Genomic DNA, 24,715 nt, shown 5'->3' with positions numbered 1-24,715 from the left:
ACACAGAGACCACCTCCATACAGTGGCAAACCTCCTGACTTTGTTGAGGTCCATGATCAACACACCTGTCTCCTCCACAAAAGCTTCCTATCATTGAAGGTCTTCTGGATAAGATATAGTTGAGGGTCTTCCTCCGTTTTAAGGAGTCCAAGACATTCTGTCTATGATCCCAATATTTCAGACTGTTCTGGATCTTGTTGAGAGCAGCTCTGAAGCTTCTTTGCCCTTCAGCCTCCTGCATCTGACTTTTCAACTGAGCCAGGTGGCGTATGCAGGCTCTGCAATGGAATGTGAAGTTTTGTCAGTGGGCCTAGCAGCAAGGACATTTTTTAGGGTGTCATTCACATTTCGAAAGAGACTGCAAATGATCTGCAGTGGTGGCTGCTTGCCTGCAATTAGACTAGCTGCAGGCCCCTCTCCTTTCTCGAACCTCTGCCGATTCTGATGACGGATGCCTCACTGCGGGGTTGGGGGCAGTCATCTGGGGGAGGGGGAGATCAGAGGCCTCTGGTCTCCAGCAGAAGCCCAGCTCCATATCAATCTGTCTGGAGTTGAAGGCCATTTGTCTGACATTGATGGTCTTCTTGCCGCCCATCAATGAGAGACTGAAGCAGATTCTCACAGGCAACACCACCACCATTGGGTACTGCAGCAGTCAGGACTGAGGGTAGTCCTGGGCTCTATGTCAGGAGGCTCTGCATCTCTGGAGTTGGCTAAGGCATCATGGAATTTCTCTGATTCTGAAAGAGTTGGCAGGATCCGTGAATGCCTGAGCAGACAAACCCAGCCAGTGACATCCGGTGGATCACAAATGCAGTCTATATGCCAAAGTGGCACAGGGCTTCATTATTTGCCATATTGAGAATGCATAGTCAGTTGTTTTGCTTGTTGGAGTTTCTGTGATGATACTTGCTAGAGGATGCATTTTGGCTAAAATAAATTCCAGGATTCCTGTACTCCTTCCTTCCTCTGCCTCTACTGTCCAGAGTTCTGAAAAAATTAGGAACGACTGGACTCAAGTTATCCTAGTGGCTTTGGTTTGCGCCAGGAGAGTGTACAATCTGGAATTTCTGGGAATGAGCGCCTGTCCTCACTGTGGGAGGATCTTCTGTGCAGCAGCGGGGCAGGGTCCTTCACTCCAACCAATGCGATCTCAATCTCCATGCGTGGCAATTGAGCAGTGGCAACTATTAATGTTTGCTATGCCACTCAAAGTGGTGGATTTCATCCTTGCCGCCAGGCGTGTCTCCACCAAGTTCATTTATGTCTGGCAGGGGTACAAGTTTGTGGCCTGATGTGGAGTCTCAAGACTGACCCTCTACAAGCCAAACTGTCAGATGTTGTATTGTTTGTTTGGTCTTTAGCCCTGTAAGGCCTTTCAGTGGGCACTATTACAGGCTACGTGTCCACACCTTCGATCTTTTTCTGTTTGATGGATGAACAATCCTTAACTAACTCATTTGTTGTGATGTGGTTTTGATGGTTTAACACGTGTTCCCTCCCAAACCATTTGTATTGCTACAGTGGGACCTTAACATGGTCTTGACTCTTCTAATGTATTTGCCCATTGAGACGATGAATAGCTGCTCTTTGCGTCTTTTGACTCTGAAGACTGTGTCCTCATTGCAATCATCTCAGCTCATCACATGATTGTGCTTTGCATGCTATTGGTGCAACTGCCCTAAATCGCCTTTTTCCCAGACAAATTGGTGCTGACATCTAGGTGGCTGAAATTGTCACTCTCTTCCGTGTAATGGTTTGTGACAGAAGGGGGCAGAAGAGGTTTGATCCGAGCTAAGCCAGCAAAAATGAAGGGGTAGAGGAAATTGGTGGCTCCATGAGTGGCTGTGCTGTAAATAGATGGGAAGCATGTCATGTTCCTTTGGCATCTGCATGGGGTATTGATGAGCTTAGCAATTCCAAAGAAGAGCTACATTGACCTATGCTGAACATTATTATTAGTAGCATGGTCTACGTCCAGAGACCCCATCTGTCTCCAAGTCACAAGCAGACTTTGCTCTTCGGAATTTTCAAAATTCTGTTGCTCCTTATTTGTGAAGCCTTTCTCCCAAAAGTGATTTCAGGATGATTCTGATGGAGTTAAAGTTATGAGCTTAAACGAGCTTCAGAGTTGTGTGCGCTTGTACAACTGCAGCTGCTTACTGAATCATCTTCAAGTGCTTAATGCTAGATAACTGTGTAGAAGGTTTTGTTAAATTTGCCACACTAAGTGCACTTGTAACTGAAATAGGATTACCATTCGTCTTTAGTTTCCAGAGACTAACCCTAATTAAATCCTAGCGTACCTACCTTAATTTCTTGCTGTGGATACGACATACTTCGGTGACGCATAGACTGGGTTTAACCAGGGTACTCTATGTTGTTAGATGGTTGCCTGAGAGGTATGTTAAGTATTGCAGATAGAGTTTTTTCCTGCACCCTTACATGTTTCCTACTTCAAGTAGACCTTCCCTAAGTCTCATGGGGGGGCTATAACATATTTACTTAGCACGACATTCTGCCTCCGACCTCTGGAGCTTGGATGCCTTGATTCAAACAGATAGCTTGGTGTCAAGAGGCCCTTTCCGGCTGAAAGACATGCAGGGGCCTGCGGAATAATGGGTATTCTGCATTCGTTCATTAGGGTCTGCTATTGTAGTCTATCACAAGCTGCCGCTTTGGGGGCTTCCTACTGGGTGTGCAGCCCGAATAGTGAGATTTGTGCAGTGAGCAGGCTGTGAGCGAAGGAACCAGCTTGAGCAAAAACTGGGAAATGGGGAGAAATGCTGATTACTCCCTCTGCTGATACATGGTGACTAGGTGCTTCCCCTTTTCCTAGTCATCATGTCTAATAGTATATTTTGGGACTACAGAGAAAGTTATATATTGTTGGGGTGGGATATGTTCTACACTAGGACTGTGCACACTGGAAACCGCGTGGGTCTATGCAAACTTGAAATGAAAGAGGAGTAAATAATTCGCGCATCTATTCTATAATTGGCACTAGACATGGCATGTGTAAGATTGAGAGATACTGAAGTAGTAGTGATCGGAAATAATCAAGAATTGTGTAGAAGGAGGTTGAGAAAAAGGGAAATATTCTGGAATGTTGAACACAGGAAATATACTGGGAATGTGCAAACTTGCAATTTGATACATTTGTGAAATTTTGTAATATTATGGTATTGTGCAAACTGCTAAAATATTGATGCTGTGCATTGCTAAATGGCAACTAGCCTAATGCTAACAGCCACATTTTAAACTCTGCAAAATTACCCGAAAGCCTTGAGCCTGAAATTATACACTGAAAGGCCTGATTTAATGTATGGCGAGGTGGCTGAGGTATTTTCTCCGCCGTTCTGGCTGGAATGCTGAAAGTCATATTTAGAGATCTCTGCCGCCACTGCAGAGATACCTGTGAGTTCAGAAGATCCACCGTCATGGCGGCTCATTTGAAGGCACTGAATGTTTAACAGGCTGCTATGCTTCATGCGGCCTTTCACTAGACATTTTTGTTTTCTAAACTTGGAGTTCGTTTTTGGAAAACAGTAAATAAATGGCCCTGATACTCTAGGAGTTGTATCCATGTTATGGGGTCATTTTTTTTTTTTTTTTAAACAGTGCTAGCACCATACGAACAAAATAAAATCAGGACGAATTCAGTACTAAATGGGGCAGGTGGTATGATGGTCTTATACACCAACAGCCCCACCTCCACCGAGCCATGCAGCGTAGGGTTTCCTAAGGCGCAACCAGTGGGGATACTGCTGTTGGAAACATGAAGGTCCACCTAACTTTCTATGCGTTGGGTGGACAGACCTTCAATTTGGCAGGCAGTATCCACCAAACTTTAAATCAGGCTCCAAGGTTTTCTTCTATCTTCCACTTTTTTTAAATGTAAACATTGCATTTGTATTCATTTACCTATTTGTCGTTTAATCACATCTGTAGGAGGCTGGCCTGGTTTGTAGTGGGTACCAAGGGGTACTTACACTCTGTACCAGGACCAGTTATCCCTTATTAGTGTAGAAGAGGTGTTTCTAGCAGCTTAGGCTGATAGAAGGTAGCTATAGCAGAGCAGCTTAGGCTGAACTAGGAGACATGCAAAGCTCCTACTATACCACTGGTGTCATATGCACAATATCATAAGAAAACACAATACACAGATATACTAAAAATAAAGGTACTTTATTTTTATGACAATATGCCAAAAGTATCTCAGTGAGTACCCTCAGTATGAGGATGCCAAATATACACAAATTATAGGTACACAATACCAAAAATATGCAGTAATAGCAAAAGGAAGTAATGCAAGCAATGCAGAATTACAATAGATTGCAATAGGAGCACATAGGTACAGGGGCAACACAAACCATATACTCTAGAAGTGGAATGCGAACCACGAATGGACCCCAAACCTATGTGAGCTTGTAGAGGGTCGCTGGGACTGTAAGAAAGCAGTGAGGGTTAGAAAAATAGCCCACCCCAAGACCCTGAAAAGTAGGTGTAAAGTGCACCTATATTCCCCAAAGAGCACAGAAGTTGTGATAGGGGAATTCTGCAAGGAAGACCAACACTAGCAATGCAACCAAAGTGGATTTCCGGACAAGAGTACCTGTGGAACAAGGGGACCAAGTCCAAGAGTCGCGACAAAGTCGAGATTGGGCAGATGCCAAGGAAATGCCAGCTGAGGGTGCAAAGAAGCTGCCACCGGATGGTAGAAGCTGTGGATTCTGCAAGAACAAAGAGGGCTAGAAATTTCCCCTTTGGAAGATGGATGTCCCACGTCGTGAAGAAGCTTGCAGAGGTGTTCCCTTGCAGAAAGACCGCAAACAAGCATTTCTAGCTGCAAGGGTCGCGGTTAGGGTTTTTGGATGCTGCTGTGGCCCAGGAGGGACCAGGATGTCGCCACTTGCGTGAGGAGACAGAGGGGGCGCCCAGCAAGACAGGGAGCCCTCACAGAAGCAGGCAGCACCCGCAGAAGTGCCGGAACAGGCACTATGAAGAGGAGTGAACTGGAGCTCACCTGAAGACACAAAAGGGAGTACCACGACGCCCGAGGACAACTCAGGAGGTTGTGCACTGCAGGTTAGAGTGTCGGGGACCCAGGCTTGGCTGTGCACGAAGGAAATCCTGGAAGAGTGCACAGGAGCCGGAGCAGCTGCAAATCACGCGGTACCCAGCAATGCAGTCTAGCGTGGGGAGGCAAGGACTTACCTCCACCAAACTTGGACTGAAGAGTCACTAGACTGTGGGAGTCACTTTGACAGAGTTGCTGAGTTCCAGGGACCACGCTCGTCGTGCTGTGAGGGGACCCAGAGGACTGGTGATGCTGTCTTTTGTTGCAGTCTTTTGTTGCCTGCGGTTGCAGGGGGAGGATTCCGTCGTCCCACAGGAGATTTCTTCAGAGCTCCTAATGCAGAGAGGAGGCAGGCTACCCCCAGAGCATGCACTACCAGGAAAACAGTCGAGAAGGCAGCAGGATCAGCGATACAAGGTTGCAGTAGTCGTCTTTGCTACTTTGTTGCGGTTTTGCAGACGTCCTGAGCAGTCAGCGGTCGATCCTTTGGCAGAAGGTGAAGAGAGAGATGCAGAGGAACTCTGATGAGCTCTTGCATTCGTTATCTAAAGAATTCCCCAAAGCAGAGACCCTAAATAGCCAGAAAAGGAGGTTTGGTTACCTAGGAAGGAGGATAGGCTAGCAACACAGGTAAGAGCCTATCAGAAGGAGTCTCTGACGTCACCTGCTGGCACTGGCCACTCAGAGCAGTCCAGTGTGCCAGCAGCACCTCTGTTTCCAAGATTGCAGAGGTCTGGAGCACACTGGAGGAGCTCTGGGCACCTCCCCTGGGAGGTGCAGGTCAGGGGAGTGGTCACTCCCCTTTCCTTTGTCCAGTTTCGCGCCAGAGCAGGGCTGGGGGATCCCTGAACCGGTGTAAACTGGCTTATGCAGAGATGGCCACCATCCTACAACATCTAATGAACATTCAAGCACCTGTGGCACAACCAGCTTTCATGGATTTCATTGGGCAAGTGAGTCTGACAGCCTTTAGAGTGAGTGCATGGTACCAGGGCTGTTTCTGCTCAGAAAGTTTCGCAAACATTGTTGCCAAAGTATGCATTTTACATTGCAGTTTTGCAGAGACATTGCTTAAAATCTTTAGGCAGCCCCGAAGGGACGTTGAACTAAAATGTACACTTTACAGTATAGAAATTGACTTCCAGGTTCAAGCAAAAGAGCTTTAGCTTGAATTGCAAGCAATTGAAAGCTGTAGATCAGACTTCTCCTCAGTTTGTATATATCTACATACTGACAGTAAGGACATAAAAGGTTATGAATGTAGATCATGGAATGCCTGTGCCTGAAACGACCTAAATATGAGGAAGAAATGGGCAGTAGCATCAATGAAATAATGTCATCCTATTTGTTTTATAACTATTTTTAGATCAACATGATTTATGCTTGAAATATTTTGAAGGTGTATTTATTTTGCGTCCAAATATCAGCTTTTCATTGTCTAAAAATGCATTTTTGCCCCAAACACTAATTTCCATACTTTGGAAATTAACTCATTATGTTCCAAAGGGTATTTGCTTAAAATACACTAGTTGTGTCTCCAATACCAGCTTTACATTGTTTCTAAATAAATGTATTATATCCACAAAAATGTGATCATCATTTTGTGATAACATGCTAACTTTGTAGTCAAAATGGACAGCCTCACACTCCCAACTGTATAAACACATATTATTGTCGTTTATCAGAAGATCATATGCCATTTTATGTCTACCTTGAATATCGTATGTCTTGAATCCCATTATGTGCCGCCAAGCAATGTCCTCATATGTCAGGCCATTTTCAACATATGCCTAACAATGGTCAGCATACCTGTATCAAGGACGACTCTAATTTCCACACGGGACTTGGGTCAAGTTCATTCGTCTCATGAGACTTTTTCAACTCACCGTTGGAGCACTGGATCCTCTGCTCTGCACTCACAATAGTCACTTCTCTCTGCATATGTAATGTCATTATTACAATTAACTATAGTTCTCCTGTGCTCATTTCTCAATTTCTTTCCAAATGAATTTATCTTTGTTTGCAATATATTGTGTGGAATAGATTGAGGATTCCTCTAAAACGTGAATGATGTTTCCAATTTTGAATACATTTCGTGAGACAACTGTTTTAGTAATGGTCAGCAGTACCAAGGTATGCCCAACAGTGATAGATGGGAAACATCCTTTTTAACGACTTTTTTTGTCCGAAAGTCGTGGTTAACGAAAGCGCAACAACGCTTTATTTAACCACGACTCCGGTTTTTTGTGCCTTAACTACGTATGTTCTGAACAACGAACATGCATGGTTAAGGTACAAAGAAGGGAGTTGGCGAAGGTAAGTGGTGGGTTTAGGTTTTGGGGAAGGGGTGGGGGGTCAGGGGGTTTTAGGTTTTGGGGTGGGGTTGGGGGGTGGGACGTTTTTGGTTTTGGGGAGTGGGTGGGGGGTTAGGGGGTTTTAGGTTTTGGGGTGTGGTTGGGGGGGTGGGGCGTTTTTGGTTTTGGGGAGTGGGTGGGGGGACAGGGGGTTTTAGGTTTTGGGGTGGGGTTGGGGGGTGGGGCGTTTTTGGTTTTGGGGAGGGGGTGGGGGGTCAGGGCGTTTTAGGTTTTGGGGTGGGGTTGGGGCGTTTTTGGTTTTGGGGAGTGGGTGGGGGGTCAGGGGGTTTTAGGTTTTGGGGTGGGGTTGGGGGGCTGGGGCGTTTTTGGTTTTGGGGAGGGGGTGGGGGGTCAGGGGGTTTTAGGTTTTGGGGTGGGGTTGGGGGGGTGGGGTGAGGGATGTAGGGTGAATGGTGCCTATTGCTAATGCTTTTATCAGGAATGCCTTTACAACGAAATATCGTTGTTAAGGCATTTGTGGTAAAATCATTAGTAGTAGCAACGAGGTCGGTGGTCCGACCTCGTTGTTAAGGCAGTAGTTGTTTTTGAAGTCATTGTTTCGTCGTACAATCGTGATAGATGCGCAGGATTGCCATTGATCCAGAAATGTAGTATGCGGTCCCGCGATACTCTCAGACAAACTTACCATGGGTCTTGACAGTATTTCACCACACCCTCCACCCCCCACTAGAGAGCCATGCATGTACATAAACTTCCTCCCACACAATTAGTCAGTATTCACTTGTCACACTGTGACATTTCTGTCTTTTTAATTGTAGTGGGTGCACTGATGGACCCAGAAGGGTTATTTGCTGGGTGAGAGGGTGCAGAAGCGTGATTTTACACTCTCTTCTGATGATCCTTTTAACATTGACCGAGATATACTAGGGAGTTACCATGAATAAAAGATTACGTTTTCCGCGAAGCTTATTTGGCCCCACAGTAAGGACCAGGAATCCATGATTATAGTTAAGTTGATTTATTCCCAATCAATAATCAATGAAGTATATATGCATGTCATTAGAATACTGAAAAGATATGGAATTACAGCTGGCAAGCTGAAAAAGCGCACTTGGTTCATAGATTTAGGTGCAGAGCAGTTACAATCACAGCATTGCGGAAACTGAGAATTAGAAGTAGATGTTCCATAAAGACACTCTGTTCTATCCCTTAAACATAAAAAAATTCTAATACCATCTAGCAAGAGTTCTAAGTAAGGAATGAGAATGCTTCCAAAATAAATCTTAAGGATGGTTGGAAGAAAGGCTTTAGAATGGGTGGAGAGTTGCTTAGGGCAAGTTCAAAATGTGAGAAGGTAGTGAAGACTTCAGTAAAAGTCTTCTGAATAGGAATGCGTTTAGCATAATTCTTCACAGTTGCAAAAATAAAGGAAGCAGAGATGTCTGTACCCCTCAAAGTCTAAAGGTAATCTGCCTTAACTCCTGACAGTGCAAGCATTATTTAAATCACGGAAACTTCAACATCACTGGAATTTCCTGCTCTCTTTGAGGGGTTAATGGGATTTTCATCCGTCTTGTAAAGTGTAACATCACACAGGTTTCTCATCCCACAGAAACTCGAACAGTCTCTGCGACTTTGAACATACCACATTCTTGGTACCATGAATAGGAGTCTTCAGCTTCTCATTAAATCTTCATGTCTCATGCCAAGACTTTCTCTTCTCCGCCCTTACTATCAATAAAGCTAATACATAAAACCACCCTCCTTTCCTGTAGCTAATCAGACCTTGAAAAGCACCTGCAAAGAAAGACACACTATCCAAACAGATCTGCATTTCAGAATTAAGGCCTTAATCATGGTAACTTTAACTCAACATTGAATGTGCATTTCGGGTACATGGTTATACGTATGCAGTTTAAACATTTCAAAATAAATGTAAAGAAGAAAATATATGTTACTTCAACAAATGTAACTTAAAGTGTAAATGTAAAACATGAATAACGAGTGCATGAAAGCATTTTAAATGAACATTAGAGTAGTGTGCACATATAAAAGCTTCAGTATTTCAGTGGTTACATTTCATTAATGCGTTTAAGAATGCTCATGTTAATCACAATAAAATGCACAGTAAAAATGTCAACTACAGATGTATATCTGCAAAATTACTGACGTATAAAAGATAGAGTCTAAATTGTTCTAAATTGCTCTACTCCAGTGGTTCTCAGACTTTAATAAATTGCAAATACGTAGGCTATGGGTAAAAGCAGGGCTCACAGCACAAAGTTGAGATTTGGAGCAGTTAACTTTTTGGGAACAGGCTGAGGAAAGAGCATGACAGAATTCCTCTGCTATTACCTAATAAGAATAACTACCTTGCTAGTGATAGTGCTATAGGCTGACACCACATGTTTGAAATTTCACCAACTAAGTGAAGCTGGCAAGGGAATGTATTCCTAAGGGTTTGTGGCAGTCCCCTAATAAAATGATACATTTTGTAAAAAAAATTTACCTTAAGCAATTATAAAATGATAGATTTTACTGCCAGTTCTGAAAAGGCACTTTTGAACATGTATAATAATATGCACCTCATAGACACATAGGGAACACATCAGTTTTGTGATTAAGGAAGAGCACAGTGTTAGTTGTCATCTTTCATGTTCCAGAAGGATGAGACTTGCTGTGGCTTTTAGGATGACCCAAAGGGATGCCAAGGTGGAGTATTGGAGGGCATGGACCAGGCCATGGCCATCATCAAGATGTAAGCCTGTGTAAGCTTTAATAGCAGTTCTGAAGGCATTTTAGAGAAGAAATGGTTTGACTTTCTTTAGAAGGGAAAGCTGATACAAGGCTGTCTTTTTTGTCAATTTACTTGGTGGTGAAGTTGGTGTCCAGGGTGGACCCAAGTAACTTGGCATTCAGTGAAGTTAGGTTTCTAAGCCATCATGGTTCATGTCATTGAGCCAGGTTAGTACTGTTTCTTGTTTGTTGTTCTTGGCAAATAACAAAGCCCGTCTTGATTGGGTTGAGCTTAAGGTAGGCACTGGACATCCAGGACTGGATCATGTGCAGGCAGTGTTTGAGGTGTTGGAAATCTGAAGCAGAGGAGACTTCAAGAAGAGTTGGCGAATCTTGATGGTGTTATCTTCGAGTAAAGCCAGAAGGGATCCATCTGGAGGTGAGTAAATTCCAAGGGGTTCCATGTGGAGGTTGGAGATGACAGCCAGGGATCCTGGGGAACTCTACAGATAATAGGGTTCTTTTGCTTCCTGAAGGTCCCCTATAAACTGGTGAGAAAGGTAAGAGAAGAAAGAGTGAAGGACATAGCCTTTGAATTGCCTTTGGGACCCAAAAGTTAATAAGAGGGTATGGTAGTTGACTGTATGGAAGGCAGCTGAGAGGTCTAAAAATTTCAAGAGGCAGGGGTCATCATCTTTGGTCAGGAGGGCAATGTCAATGATGTGTCAGATAGCGATCTCTGTGGTCCAGCTTTATATACAGCCACACTGGTAGTCGTGCAGAAAATAGTATCAAAGTGATCTTGGTGATGAACATAGATGGCTTTGTGAATTATTTTGTTGCTTACTGGTAGGTGAGAGATGAGCTGAATAATATGTTCACGTTGTTGCTTAAATCTTCCAGAGTGCTAATTATATGATGCTCTATAAGTTAACCTTCTGTTGCTGCTCCAAAAATATGTTTCGGTGTGACATCCTTTCAATATTAACACAGCCATGCCAGTTTGTCAAAAACTCCCCAAAAACTTTCCATAGAAGACTCAAATATATAGAAATGTAGACTTGTGAAGCCAGATTTTATTTAATGAGGAAGCATTGTAAAGCAGGTGGAGAAGATGGATTTAAAACTAACAAATATATGTGGGTGTAACAAAAGACCTAAATAATCCACAGAGAGAAGAATGAATGGGATGTTGGCAGCAGACTTTTACTCTCACCTGAATCTGCACACGAGTCCTTGGCTGCCATGAGAGAAAGGTCCCATATTGTGCAAATATATGCATGAGCTTTTTAAATAGTTCAATAACCAAGGCCTTGGCATTAGAGGGACGATATATGAATGCATTCTATGGCTCACTTCGAGCAGCATCACTTTGGATACCAGTGCATAATTACTGATGCATAATCCTGACACACGAAAGGAATCTGCCGTGCTGTAGTACACACCTGCAGGAAATACAGATGACATTAACACTATTCAATGAATGACCGTCTTTCAAGGTTTGAAGAGTTACCGCCCTCTCTCGTTGTTGCGTATTGGTGGGGAGATAAAGGGCAAACAAAATCAGATTTTTGCTGAAACAGTAAGGTTCCCAAAATTGTTTCATTTTGCAGCACAACCCTCAGGGTGCAACCACAGAATGCAAGAAAGCTGCGAATGTTCCCCCGTCTGCACCAATACTTCTTCAGGTGAGAACGGGACATGCATATCTAAGTATGTTTAAGCTATACAAGAGTATAATTCTACACTTTATGGTTGGAACACTGAATCTTTGTATCAATCTTCATTAGCATTATCCTCTCTATCGAAGAAGTGACTCCGATTGTTCTGGAGAAGACTCAGCAACGCCAGAGGAAAAGAACATTCCGTTCAAAGAGAAGTATGATGTGCTTTCCCAGGAGGCGTCACAAAAGGTAGGTAAAGTACATAATTCAGTTATGGTAAAGCCCCTCATATACATACTACATGTCTTTTACAGATTGCTAATTTCAGAGAGCACTATACAATCTTGGTTGTCTTAGAGATAGTATTTGCATAAAGAAATACAGTAGTTAAAGCCACTTATTACAAAAGGGAAAGAAAACTCCCCAAAAAGAAAAAGATCATGCCGATTCGTACACTATCTTGTGTATCTTAACTTCATTTCTGTTCTTTGCCTCCACCATGTCAGTTTCAAAAAATAAATTATAATACAAGAAACAGAAGTATTAAACAGAAGAGTGGTTATTTGTAGAGGCCCTGCTGCTTCTCCCTGTAAAATAATAACCCTGCACTTTAATGAGAGGTACAAGGGGATTTAATCTGGATGTCATTATAAATGAACCACACATAAAGTGATCCATATTATAGAGAGAAAGTCGTTCTGACATTTGTTTGTCTGAATTATTTACCCTCCCGTTGCACAATCTGTGAACTATTTGACTAGATTTTGCTAAATTAGCGCATGGTTCTTCATGACCACAAGTACCACAGCATGCTTGCCACTTTTTCAGTTTCTTATTTTATGCTGACATTGAAGAGCCACCAGTCGCTTTCTGGGGTATATTTCTGGTTGATAATTTAAAGTCTCTGGACTCTTTTCCTTGACTTGAGTTGGTACTGAGATGTCTTCTGTTCAGCTCTGCACCAAATGTGTGGCCTTCAAATTTAAAGTAGCACGTTTCTTGAACTAGTGGCCTCCTGTTCCTCCTCACTTACATGTCTCTTTTATCTAGCATTAAAATTGATGTTTTTTTAACTGACTGCCATATAGATATGCAGACTGCATGAAGTAAGGAGAGTCATTTTATGTTTTAATTTTGTGATTACTTTTTTATAACGATCACAGATTGGATATGAACTTTACAGTTCTTTTGGGCCTTTCGCTTGTTGAGAGTGGTATCTGCACAATCAGCTAATGGACGTCAGTCCACTAAAATGTATGGGGTAGCAGAAGTGACATCACATAACGTTGGACCTGTAATGAGTTTACCTTAAGTGATCTCACAACATTGAGCCTAGAGGAATCAGGCTATCTCAATTGAAAGGCCTAAATAGGCTGAAACCAGTTGTGAGTTGCTTATGTTTCAGTTCAGAGAGGACTTAACTTGACAGCTCGGGTTGGACTGATCCTATTGGAGCAGGACAAAGACTGATTTGCGTATGGTTCGGGCTGATGTGAGGTGGCATTGTGGGAAAAAGAATATTGGGTAGGAATGCTATCCTGAGTGAATGCCAGTAGTTATATCTGTTGCAGGCATCCTTCCATCATCTTTTGTGTATCTGATGTAATGACCTAAGTGGTAAATGATTTGTTCAAATGTGGCCATTGCTCAGTCTACCACTGGAACAAAGCTAAACTTGACTGAAGGTGCTCAATCAGACCAAAGATTGTTTTGGCTTGCTTGTGTTTTTGTTCAGAGAGGACTTGAGTTGGCAGTTCAGACTATTCCTATTGGAGTAGGACAAGACTGATTTATATAAGGCTGGGTCTATACTGAGGTGACATGGTGGGCAAAAGAACTGTGGGGTTGAATGCTACCCTAAGCAGTTGGTTAGATTTATTGCAAGCATCCTCCTGTTACCTTTTGTGTGTCAGGGATCCAACCATTACATATCCAGAAGAAGCTACTATATACCAGTCATTCTAAAACCATAAACAACCTTATCAGACATAGCCCAAGACACCAAGGCACAAATTAAATTGCAGAATAACCAAAAGTGAGTGGTAATATTTCCTATGGGGGTGAGACCTGGAGTCTGAATGGCTAAGTGAAGCCTTTAATAGTTCTCAATATCGTGCCTCACTCCAAGTGTTTAATCCTGTTTTAATGGTAACCCAATCTCTATCCTGCTAGAGTGTAGGAAATGGTTTCCTTCCCTTTGTGCTGATGAAGCCTATATTCATTTCTCCCACCTTGAAACTGATTTCGTTCATTACACTTATTACTCTTACAAATAACGTTTCCAGTAGCTGGAGAGATAGTCGAAGCCTTTTGGAATGCATCTTTAAAAAAATATTAATCTGGCCCACTATTCCATGTGTCTTCAGAATTTCTCAAACTCCATAACAAACTGAACAAACAATATGCGGAATGACTGTAACTAATGGCCTGATTTAGAGGTTGGTGGATGGATTACTCCGTCACAAACCTGACGGATATCCTGTCCGCTGTATTACGATGTCCATAGGATATCATGTTACCATAATATGGTGGACGTGATATCCAGTTATTTTGACAATATATTTTGTGGCAAGGCATACAGGTTATCTGGTGCTGGGTAACATAAGAAAGTGCAGATCAGTGCCATAACTGCTAATTCAAATTTAACAATAACCTAAGCAGCAGGTGACACGCAGACAGAGAGGGACTTCCTCAGGTGCACATCATTGGATGTGCTACCTACTGCCTTGAGCATTACAATTAGGTTAGACAATGCCTGCACAATAAACACATGACATCCCCCACCCTTCGCCCCATACCTGGTTAAAGTGTTATACCATTTGCTCTTGATGTGCTCTTTCAATAAAAGTGCATATTGCAGAAAGTATAAAGCTGTCCACAGCAGACCCCACTCACCTGTAAACAGTCAACTTGGGATACTGTTCCCTGTCCAAATCAGTGCCAATCTGTTTAAAATGAGTAGATACATGCAGGGATCATGTACGGCAGACACATGCCATTTTCAGGTTTTTCCTACTGGTACACATCCAGCTGACGTAGATAGGGAGAAAAAACATCACCTACTCTTCCTCACCTTGAATGTGTTAGCTAGTAAGAGGTTGCTGAGGGCATAGGTAACAGCTAAGGGCCCGAAACACCCCACCTATATACACTCAACAGCTTTCTAATGGCAGTAAAAAGGACTGTGGGAGGGTGAAGAACTGATAAATGCAGGATGTTAACACAGCTTGTGAAGAGCTGTGTTTGCTGTTTGTTCTTCCTAAGGACCCTTGAGCAAGGGGTCGCAAGGACAGTGCCAGAGTTTGCTAAGGGCAAGCAAGGGGTCGCTGCTGTGACCCCCAATTGATGTCCGTAGTACCAGTGGTGTCTATGTATCATAAACAATCAGGCCTTTGCTTTTGAATATAGTTCTTGATTTTGTGACTGTCTAGCCCAACATATATACTTAATGTTCATGGTATCTAAGTTTGTGAACCCGGGTCAGATTCTCAGTATTGGCTTTGGAGGCAGCCCTGCTATGCTTGACGGCTCCATGAGCTGTGCATAGCGAATATATCAAGTAGAAAACATTGAAGAATTAAGGTAGGTGGCTATTTTTACTTTTTGATGTTTGAAAGTATAACAAGCATTGGCAAAGCCAATAGGATTGATATTTGTATGGTTCACAGGCTGGGTATGTACTCTTTCTACAAACATCAAAACCTTTGGCTTTCTCAGTGCTTGTTGTCCAGCATCACTATGGAGCGAGTACTGAGAAAAGCATCTGAAAATGCATGCTGCAGAAAAAAGGATTGCTTTCCTTTTTATAGCATGCATTTTCAGATGCTTTTGTCAGTTTTCTCTCCTCATCCACAGCACTTACTGATTTATAAAAGTGGAAGCCATCCTGCAATTGTAAACAATACAGTATCTAGCACAACATTCCTAGATGGTTTATAATCAGTCAGTGAGCGACACAGTAGTGTGAATCGGTTCAGTAATTGGAATTGTCAGGTGTTGATTCGCTACTCCTACAATCTGTACTGTTCTCCCAGAAGATGGCACATTGGGAACCTCTGCAGTTATGACAGTAGAGCGTGTAGCTCCAGTATCAACCAAGAATGAGACTTCATGACCCATAACTATTCCAATTACATTGGGGCCACTCTGATCCACCTCTGATGAAGCTGCAAGCACACATTTCTTCATCCGATCTCTCACTCACAATTTCATCACTCGCTCACTCACTCACTTCATCCTCACTGTGTAACGGCTACTGTGTAATCAGTGTTTTGATTTAACCTTTGACTCATGTTCTCCTGAGGAGCCACTACCCACTGCTGTGCCATTTGGGCTTGAGGTATTTGCATTTGCTGCTGGTGTGGCATCATTTACACCTGCTGTTGTGATACCTGAAAGCATGGCACTTGCTGTGGGGGAATTTGAATTTGTGGAATCTGCATTTGATTGTTCATATTCTGGACATTTACATTAAGTTTCTGATTTCTCGGTCCACTCAAATTTGGAAAAAGATTATGTTCATTCATCTGCACAACACCTTCCTGCACCATCAAAGGACATTCCCGCTTCCAGTGTCCAAGACCCCCGCAAGCGTGACAAGGTAACATTTTCTTCATTGCCTGCATATCACCTGAATTAACATTAGTATTCAAATCAGCACGATTTCCATTTCCACCACCACTACATCCTCTTCCTCCCACCTGTCTCTGACTTTGAGCCACTTGTATGCTTCCCTGTTGTTGTGGAATTCCCTGCATCCCCGATTGTGCTTGTGCTGCTCTAATCTGCACCACCATCGCCTTTTCTTTCAGTCTTTTTTGCTTCATGTCAACTTCGTCACTGCAATATTTAGTAAACTGCAATACTTAATTTACCGATTTTGCTTGCCATCAAATCAAATGACTGTTAAGCATGTCACTAATTTCAGATCTCAATCCATGCACAAACCTGAGCACAAAATAAACCATGTCTTTGGGCTCTGTACTACTGTAATGCTTGAAAGCCTGCAACAACATTTCATAGTATGCATGTATTGACTCCTTTGCTTCCAGAGCGTTGTATTAATTCTCTGCCAATCAGTGTCTTTAAGGAGGAATTCTCATTTAAAAAAATTCAATCACTTTGTAATAGCTTTTTATTACCCTAGGGAATGGTCCACCTCTAACCAGATCTCGTGGAGGCTCAGCCAGTCAGCACTCCTTTTGCATTCAATCCATAAATCAGCTGGAACTACTATTTCTAAAAGAGTATTTAAATCCTCCCACAGGCATTTTGCAAATTTCACAAACCTGTCTGTCTGCTGATACCATTCCACTGGCTTCTCTCTCGGTCTTGGGTAATCTTTTGTGAATGACAAAATATCTCTCCTGCTCCAAGGGACATAAACATAATTCCCTCCAGAAATTTCTCTAATTTGTAATATCTTTACTGGACTATGAGTCTGCTGAGTCAGTGGAGTTCGTAGTCGCAGACTCTTTTCTTATGCTCTCTTCCCTTTACCCATCTACCTTCTCATTTATCTAATGCTCCCCATGTTTGAATACTTTAAATTAATTCTCTAACATGAATTTTCATTCCAAGTGATCTCATGTTTGCAATGTCTTTTGAGTCAAATTCTAATATGTAACTCCTCTTTAATGGTTTATATTCCTCAATATCCACTTTATATTTTTCTGCAACCTCTGTTAATTTCTGATGTACCACTCCTGCTCTGTTTGTGACATCTTTACTCATGAAGCATGACTCATCTTCATTATATGTCAACTCTATTTAATTCAGGTATTCCCTCAATTATTTCATTTAATTATAATTTTAATCTAGCCAGATTCAGTTTCCTTTCCCCTTCAGTAACTGTTTTCATTGCTGATGCTCCACTTACTTTCTCCAACCATTCTATTAATTGTTGAGCTGTCAAACCTTGTAAAGAAACATTATTATTCACATTGGGCACACACTGTGGAGCATTACATGGCAGACCCATCACTCTTTCAGGTGACACTAGAACTGAATTTGGAATTGAATTTGGTGGCCCCAAATTTTGTGACATCCTGTGATAAATTAAATCTATAGGTGGACCTGTTTTACCAAAGTTTGACAAATTTGAGACATAACTCCCACAGTAGCATTAAGTTTCTGCATTTGAGTTAAAAAGGTGAACATTTTGTAGTATTAACTAAATTAGAATTCTGCATATTAGTCTCACTATTTCCCTGACCATACAATGGAACAACTGGACCAATTGTGACAGGAACTGTTAATGCTTATGAACTTGATGAAGTATTCTGATTTCTCGAGTAAGTTATTCCAGAACACTGGCCTGTAAATACTGAGGATCTCAATTGAGTGTACCTTTGCAATGTCTTAGCTGGACTAACAGCTTGCACAGGAGTCATTAAATTAGGTGTAGACTCCACCTAAACCATCATTGGTTTCTGAATAATCTTTGGTACTGTAACACTTGGTGCAGAACTTACAACAGGAACTGTAGAATATATCACAAGCTGAATTACAAGAGTCTGAGTTACTGTAGTAGTAGGCCCATTAGTTACAACCTGTGTTTGACTCTGTGTTACTACCAACTAAAGCTGCACTTGGATTAGTACTAACACCTTGATTTGCCTCTTCTGCTGCATATGGAGGAGGAGGATTTCTGAAGAATTGTATTATAAATTCATTATCATCTTATGCACTATTATGAGTCTGATCTTTTAGCTTTGTCTGACCTCGACTCGGTTATTTCAGAAATTTGTTTCTTTGTCTTTGGTCTGACACTGCCCCCTTTCTCTTGTGAAATAGCAAGAAACATCCCAATATCTTGTAAGATTTCTGTTCTCCAAAACTTCTGCTCATTATCCCATTTGGTTTTTAACAATGTTTTCTCAGCTTTTCTCATTTGTCTCTCAAATTTTAATTTCTCTTGTTGTCTTCCTACTAGCTCCCAAATAGCTAAGCCTTCAACGTGTGCTGTCTCAGAAGGGGCTTTAATTCATAAAGTACTCTTGTCAGACTTTCTAAACTTCTCATATTTAAACTTCCATGAGGGGGAAAAGCTAAGCTCCCTTTCTTTTCTGTTATTTTGCACCATTTATTAGCCAAATACATGCTGATGGACCTTTCTCTTCAATGACTATGTATGCAGGTGTACCTTCTGGCGGGCAATAGCTCCTATTCTGACTGGCATGAAAGCATCTCCTCCTATAGCACTTTTTAATGCAATGAAAAATTTAATTTTTATCTTTAATCGGGCTTAAACTACGAATTAAGTTCAAAACAGGAAGTATTTAAATCCCAAAATCCTTTTCGTTTGCTGTTCTTAACCAATAGCTGTTCACGGTTGGCCACCAATCCGTTCAAGGCACCTTTCACCAACTGACCAATCCCAGCGCGGACCCAGTGATGTGACACTCGCTCACACTGTGGTTGACAAAGCCTCGCGGATCGCCCTTCAAACTCAATTCACACAGAAAAGCGAACTACAAAATATTGTGAGCACAAAAAAATCTGCAAAAACCAAGTTGTCTGCTTGCTACAGTTAGGGCTCAATCACTTTGGAAGGTTTACGGAAATTACGACTGTGGCCTTTCGCTCAAACAGCTACTCTTCGGGCTGTGGCTTTCTCTCATGCGCAAGTACAATTTGACCTGCAAATTTCACTCTTGACTAATACCAGATCCTTCGTGTGCACACAGGAATCCCTTAGTGCCTGTCAAACTAGCACTCACTTAACACGCACACTAGGAATACAACTGCACCGACTGCAGACAAGTAAACAACAACAACCAAGTGTCTCATACACCTGTACAGTACTCCGGAGTCTTCGACCACTCAGGGTGTGTTACAACAACAACCATCCTCTGCTACCAGAATCTATAGTAGTGAGACCACCTAATTTTAGGCTAAGGTGACAAGTGATAGAGCAGTGACATCTACTACCCTCTCAGGTCGACTATTATCTTTTGACCCAGACAGGAGTAATGAGATCATCAAATCAAACATTGAGAATCAATAGCCATCAATAATTAAAATATGCAATGGGAAGTCAATACTTTATACACAGCATGACCTATGTGGCCATGAATCACCACACCAATTTAGTAAAGTTTAAACATGTATTGTCCGTAAATTGACAATGCTAAGGTCACGTAAATGATGCGCAAAACCAAATTATAGCAATACAGAAAGAACACCAGCTGTCCAAAGTGTCTGAAAATCTCAATTTTATAAGAACAATCACCATTAAACACTTCAAAAGAATTATAAAGAATAGTAACAGAATTCTTTGGAAAATAGCAACAGAGTTCATGAGTTGTTGCAATTGAATCAATCATAGTCAGAATCTTTATTCGGATCTTTTAAAACATCCATAAAAGAACATGCAAAACCATTACGACAATGACTAAAAAAAATAATACATCATTAGAAAAGTTACATACCTTTAAAAACCATTAAAAACAGTTATGTCTCTTAAAATTGTACACTGAATCAAACTGGTATTAAATGAATTTTGTTATAGAGTGTACAAATAGCCAGCAAAAGTCCCATACAATTAAGAGTCAGATCCCCACCTTTTCCTCTCTTTTATCGCTGAAGCAATAAAATGGTAAACAAGCATGCCCACTGTATCGGATTGTAGTAGCTGAAAATAAAAAGTTGCTTCCTTGCACATCCTAATATTTAATAGCCTAAGAGCTGGAATTAAGAAAGCCCTTCTCTGCTCTTTGTATAATTTACAAAATAAAAACATGTGCATTGTGATTGCCCCGAATGAGCATTGCATGGACAGGGTATTAGATCCCTGAGGCGATATACTTTTTGGTGGGTAACCCACCAAAAAGTGAGCCAGCCCCAGACGAAACCTCCTCAGATAAAATCTATGGTGCAGTGTGACAACTAACAGATAGGGTTCAATTTTTGGCCTACTACATAGAGGAAGATAAGCTGCCACCATACCTTTCCCCAAGTCACACCTCCACCTGTCATCAACCATTTTTTTGTAAAATTCATTTTTGCCACTGTAGCGTCCCGTTTGGTTATAGACCTAGGCTTAAGATATAGGTCTGATCTATTAAGTCTGCCCAGGGTTTCTTTAACAGACACAACCTATGTGTACTCTGTCCAGTCTCATACAGTCCGTTAGCAATGACTAAAGGTCACTTCAGGTCTAATCCAAACGGACATCCAGAGAGATAAGGTGGCATACTTGATTAAGTCCCCAATAAAAGGGAGTCCCAATTCCTCATGTGGAATTATGGCAGGTACACTTGGAGGAAGGGAAAGTAAGCTTCTCAAGAATTTATTTTCACTTATTTGCAAAGAAGGTGCACCCATATTTCCCCACACCCCAGCACCATATCTAGCAATTGATGTCGGCCTTGCCTTATAGATAGTGATGATAGGCTTTAGTGGGGCACAACCCAATTTAGTAATACATTTGCTGCTACTGCCTGATTGTATTGTGTGTTCTTGATTTCTGTGAGGTGATTCCATTTACACTTCTTGTCATCGGGAATCCTCAGATATGTGAATGTATTTACACAGGTCAAACGGATGCCTTCGATATAAAACTGAGGCACTCTACTTCCCACACAGCCAAAAACCATGTTATAAAATGTTGCTTTGTTGGTGGTCATACCCAGCTCAGTCATGAACTCCACAACTTTTTGAAGGCCCCTCCCTGTTCTAGCCATAAGAACACCATCATCTGCATACATTAGAACCGGTTGGGGTCTAGCAGCAATCTTAGAGGGGGGGGTCTGCCTTTTCATCAATTAAGACTTACTCTAAACCGTTTATATAAAATGTGAACAGAAACGGGGCTAGAACACATCCTAGTCTGACCCCTTTCCCAACCTTGAAGGAACTAGAACATTACCCTGTTGCCCATATCTGATCTTAGCTTCGACATTACTATGAAGTTGCGCCAGCAGACATAATATCTTTGGGTTTGCACCTTTATTAATCAGCATTGCCCATAATTTACTTTTAACAACATTATCAAACGCCGCCGTTAGATCCATAAACGCCAGATATAAACATCCAGGTGTAGCCCTCACATACTTTTCTCTGAGCAAATGGAGATTCAGACATTAATCATCTGTCCACACCACCTTCAGGAAACTATACTGTGTCTCTGAAATATTATCATCAGAATTTGCGGTGGCATCCATCAAGGAAATAGGGTGATAGCACACAGGATCGTTCTGGATGCCCTTTTTGAAAATTGGAACAATAATGGTTTTGGACCATGTTGGAGGAGGGGTGATACTTAGAGCAGCTCTGAAAACATTAACCATAATTGGCACTCATAGTTCTAAATTGTTCTTAAAAAGGTCGACTGGGACACCATCTGGTGTTTGCCAATATCACATCACTCAATTGTATATCCACTTCCTCACTAATGGGATTATCACTCTTCCATATTACATGTATAAATCTTTGTAAAGTAAGTAATCCAGCTGTGATCTGGGATGTGAAGCGCAACACCCTTATTTGAGACGGGGGTAAAAAAAAGAGTATTAACTACTTTCCAAAATTGAGCACCATCATTTATGGTTGATGCAATTACTGATTTCTCCCATGCCTCTTCTCTAATCATCTTTTTCCTTGATAAGATAGCCTTCTTATACTGGACTGTACAATTGTAACTTCTCTCTTCTTCGAAGTGGCCTTTAATGCCCATATAAGATTAGCATGGGCATGTGTACTTGTTTTGACAAACCACTTTACTGGTTTAATTCAATCAAATTGGGTTGGAAGACTTAAATACACCCTTACGGACGCACAGATATCTGCAAAAGCTCCCAAAACTGGGGCTGGGGGTGATTCAGTATTTACAAAAGCTTCAAAATTTGCTAGATTTTTTCACTACAGAAGATAACAGAGTCTTTGTATCCACTTTGAGCCATTTACGTAGTACGCCTTTATTCCTATGGTATTGAATAGGACAACCCATTTTCTGTTAGCTTCTTTTTTTTTTTTTACCATTATGGATTGTTATGATTAGTGGGTTGTGATCGCTTAAACCACTGGGAATAACCTTAAAGGCGCACCAGTTTTATGCAGCCTTGACCTTGACATCCTAATATGATCGATAACTGAACCACGCCCCCTCCCAGTAAAGGTAGTATCAGGGGTGGATTAATTAATTGATATATCACTTGTCAGTGCTAAATCATAAATCCTCATAAGATTATTTAATTTATCCCCACAGGGATTTTGAGCAAAGTGAGAGTAATTGCTGTCATCTTCACAAAATATTCCACAAATTTTATCATCCCCTACAGCACAGAGGGGGGCAATATAATCCCCACCCCACACAATTATGTAAGCCTCATCCATATAACATACCATCTCCTCAGTAGCCTAGGGCATGTATGATCTCAACATTAGGTCTCAAAAAATGTTGTCATAGAAATTAACTAGTAGCATTAGCAGATTACCCTTCACCGATAGCATCACTAGTTGATAATAAGGTGAGTAAATTCTATGTTAATCACTTTCACAACTGAGGAAATATTAATCAAAGTCAGCAGACCCCCAACTACTTCGCCCTGCAGGAATTTGTGTTGCCAGGGTTGTGATTTATTGAAATCCATTAATATGGATTTCTGTTAGCTCACGTTTCCTGAAGGCAAATTACTTGCTTATTTTCTATCAGGGCAAGCCAGTTACTTTTAAGATGGTTCTCCCCAATACCAGCCACATTCCAAAATAACATCTGCCAATGATACTGTGAGATCCATCCACATCTTGCATAATAGAGTTTAGATCTTGTATATCAGAGCTCCCACACTCTATTTTCTGCAGAAGTGGTTTAACCTTTTCCTCCCCAACTTTTTTCCCTCCAAACCATCACTCACATCACCATAATGTGGGGAACTACATTTAGGCCCATCCATATCAACACAGGACATCCGTCTCAGTGTTGCCAAGTGGGCCAGGGTCAAAAAACCATCTTTCTCCTCTTGTCAATCTACTTCTTCCAGACAGGTGTCCAAAGGACCATAATGGTTCTGAGTAGGGATGGAGAATTTAAGTTTTCCCTAGCCGACTACACTTGGCTTGACTGGGCTCATAAAATTATCCCAGAGGAACAACCTGGATGTTAAAATCACTGTCCCTCGAGGTCCCAAACTGATCCAATATCCATGCTACCTGCTGGGGTTTTCTGAAATTTACCACCACACAGTCACCAGGGAGACTTTTCTTACTATAGCCTACCCACTGTACCCTCCTCACTCCAATGTTACCGTTCCAAAGTAACTCTGCATTTACCCCGCCCCCAATGATCTTATCAACCAGAAAATCGCTTTGTTTTTCAGTTGGTACTCCTCCTTTATAGTTTTGTTAGACAATGCAGGGCCATTTTTTAGGGGTGCACTGTGGCGGGAGTTGCAAGTCTTATAGGTTCCTTCCCTTGGGAGAATTATCAGGTTCAGACCTATGCAACCCTTCACCCCCCAGAGGCCCGCCCTCTCCCATAATTTCATGAGGATACAGTTATAGGTTTAAAAGGGATCTCAACACTATTGTCTAGCCGATCCATTGGGATATCTGTAGACTGAGTGGGCCCTCTAAGTCTAGATTGGTCAACCCTATTTGTGCTACCGCGGAACATTCTGCTGGTGGACCCAAGGAGTGAGTCTCCAAGTTTCGTGGACTCCAAAAGGTGTTTTATGGAACAGTCTATATTATTCAGTACATTCACCAAAGGTTTGAGTGCTTTCCCTAAAATAGCCTCAACTGAAGCTCTGTCCAGACAATTGCCCTCCAAGTCATGAGGTCCTGTTGGATCCCCCAACTGTCTCTTCCCAACTACCTGTGTCTGACGCGTCTGAGAGATGACCTTCTCAGGCCCATTGGATTTGGAGCCTTTCATCCTGATCATACCCAAGTTCCGGGGGGGGGGCGGGCTTTTTCCA

General features: G+C 41.9%; 1 protein-coding gene across 4 annotated transcripts in view; it reads left to right on the top strand.

The window, feature by feature from the left end:
* Positions 1 to 24,715, top strand: part of MPPE1 (metallophosphoesterase 1) — a 442,317-nt gene that overhangs the window by 281,144 nt on the left and 136,458 nt on the right. For 3 of the 4 annotated variants that reach the window (XM_069219749.1, XM_069219751.1, XM_069219750.1), the window contains 2 exons: positions 11,745 to 11,819; positions 11,922 to 12,044. In XM_069219749.1, the coding sequence (XP_069075850.1) occupies positions 11,745 to 11,819; positions 11,922 to 12,044 (198 nt within the window). Of the gene's footprint in view, positions 1 to 11,744; positions 11,820 to 11,921; positions 12,045 to 16,306; positions 16,396 to 24,715 lie in introns of all 4 variants that reach the window. The other variant, XM_069219752.1, reaches the window with a different exon arrangement.

The sequence above is a fragment of the Pleurodeles waltl genome, chromosome 2_2, assembly GCF_031143425.1.
Source record: "Pleurodeles waltl isolate 20211129_DDA chromosome 2_2, aPleWal1.hap1.20221129, whole genome shotgun sequence".
Lineage (NCBI taxonomy): Eukaryota > Metazoa > Chordata > Amphibia > Caudata > Salamandridae > Pleurodeles > Pleurodeles waltl.
This window is presented reverse-complemented; position numbering and strand designations above follow the sequence as displayed.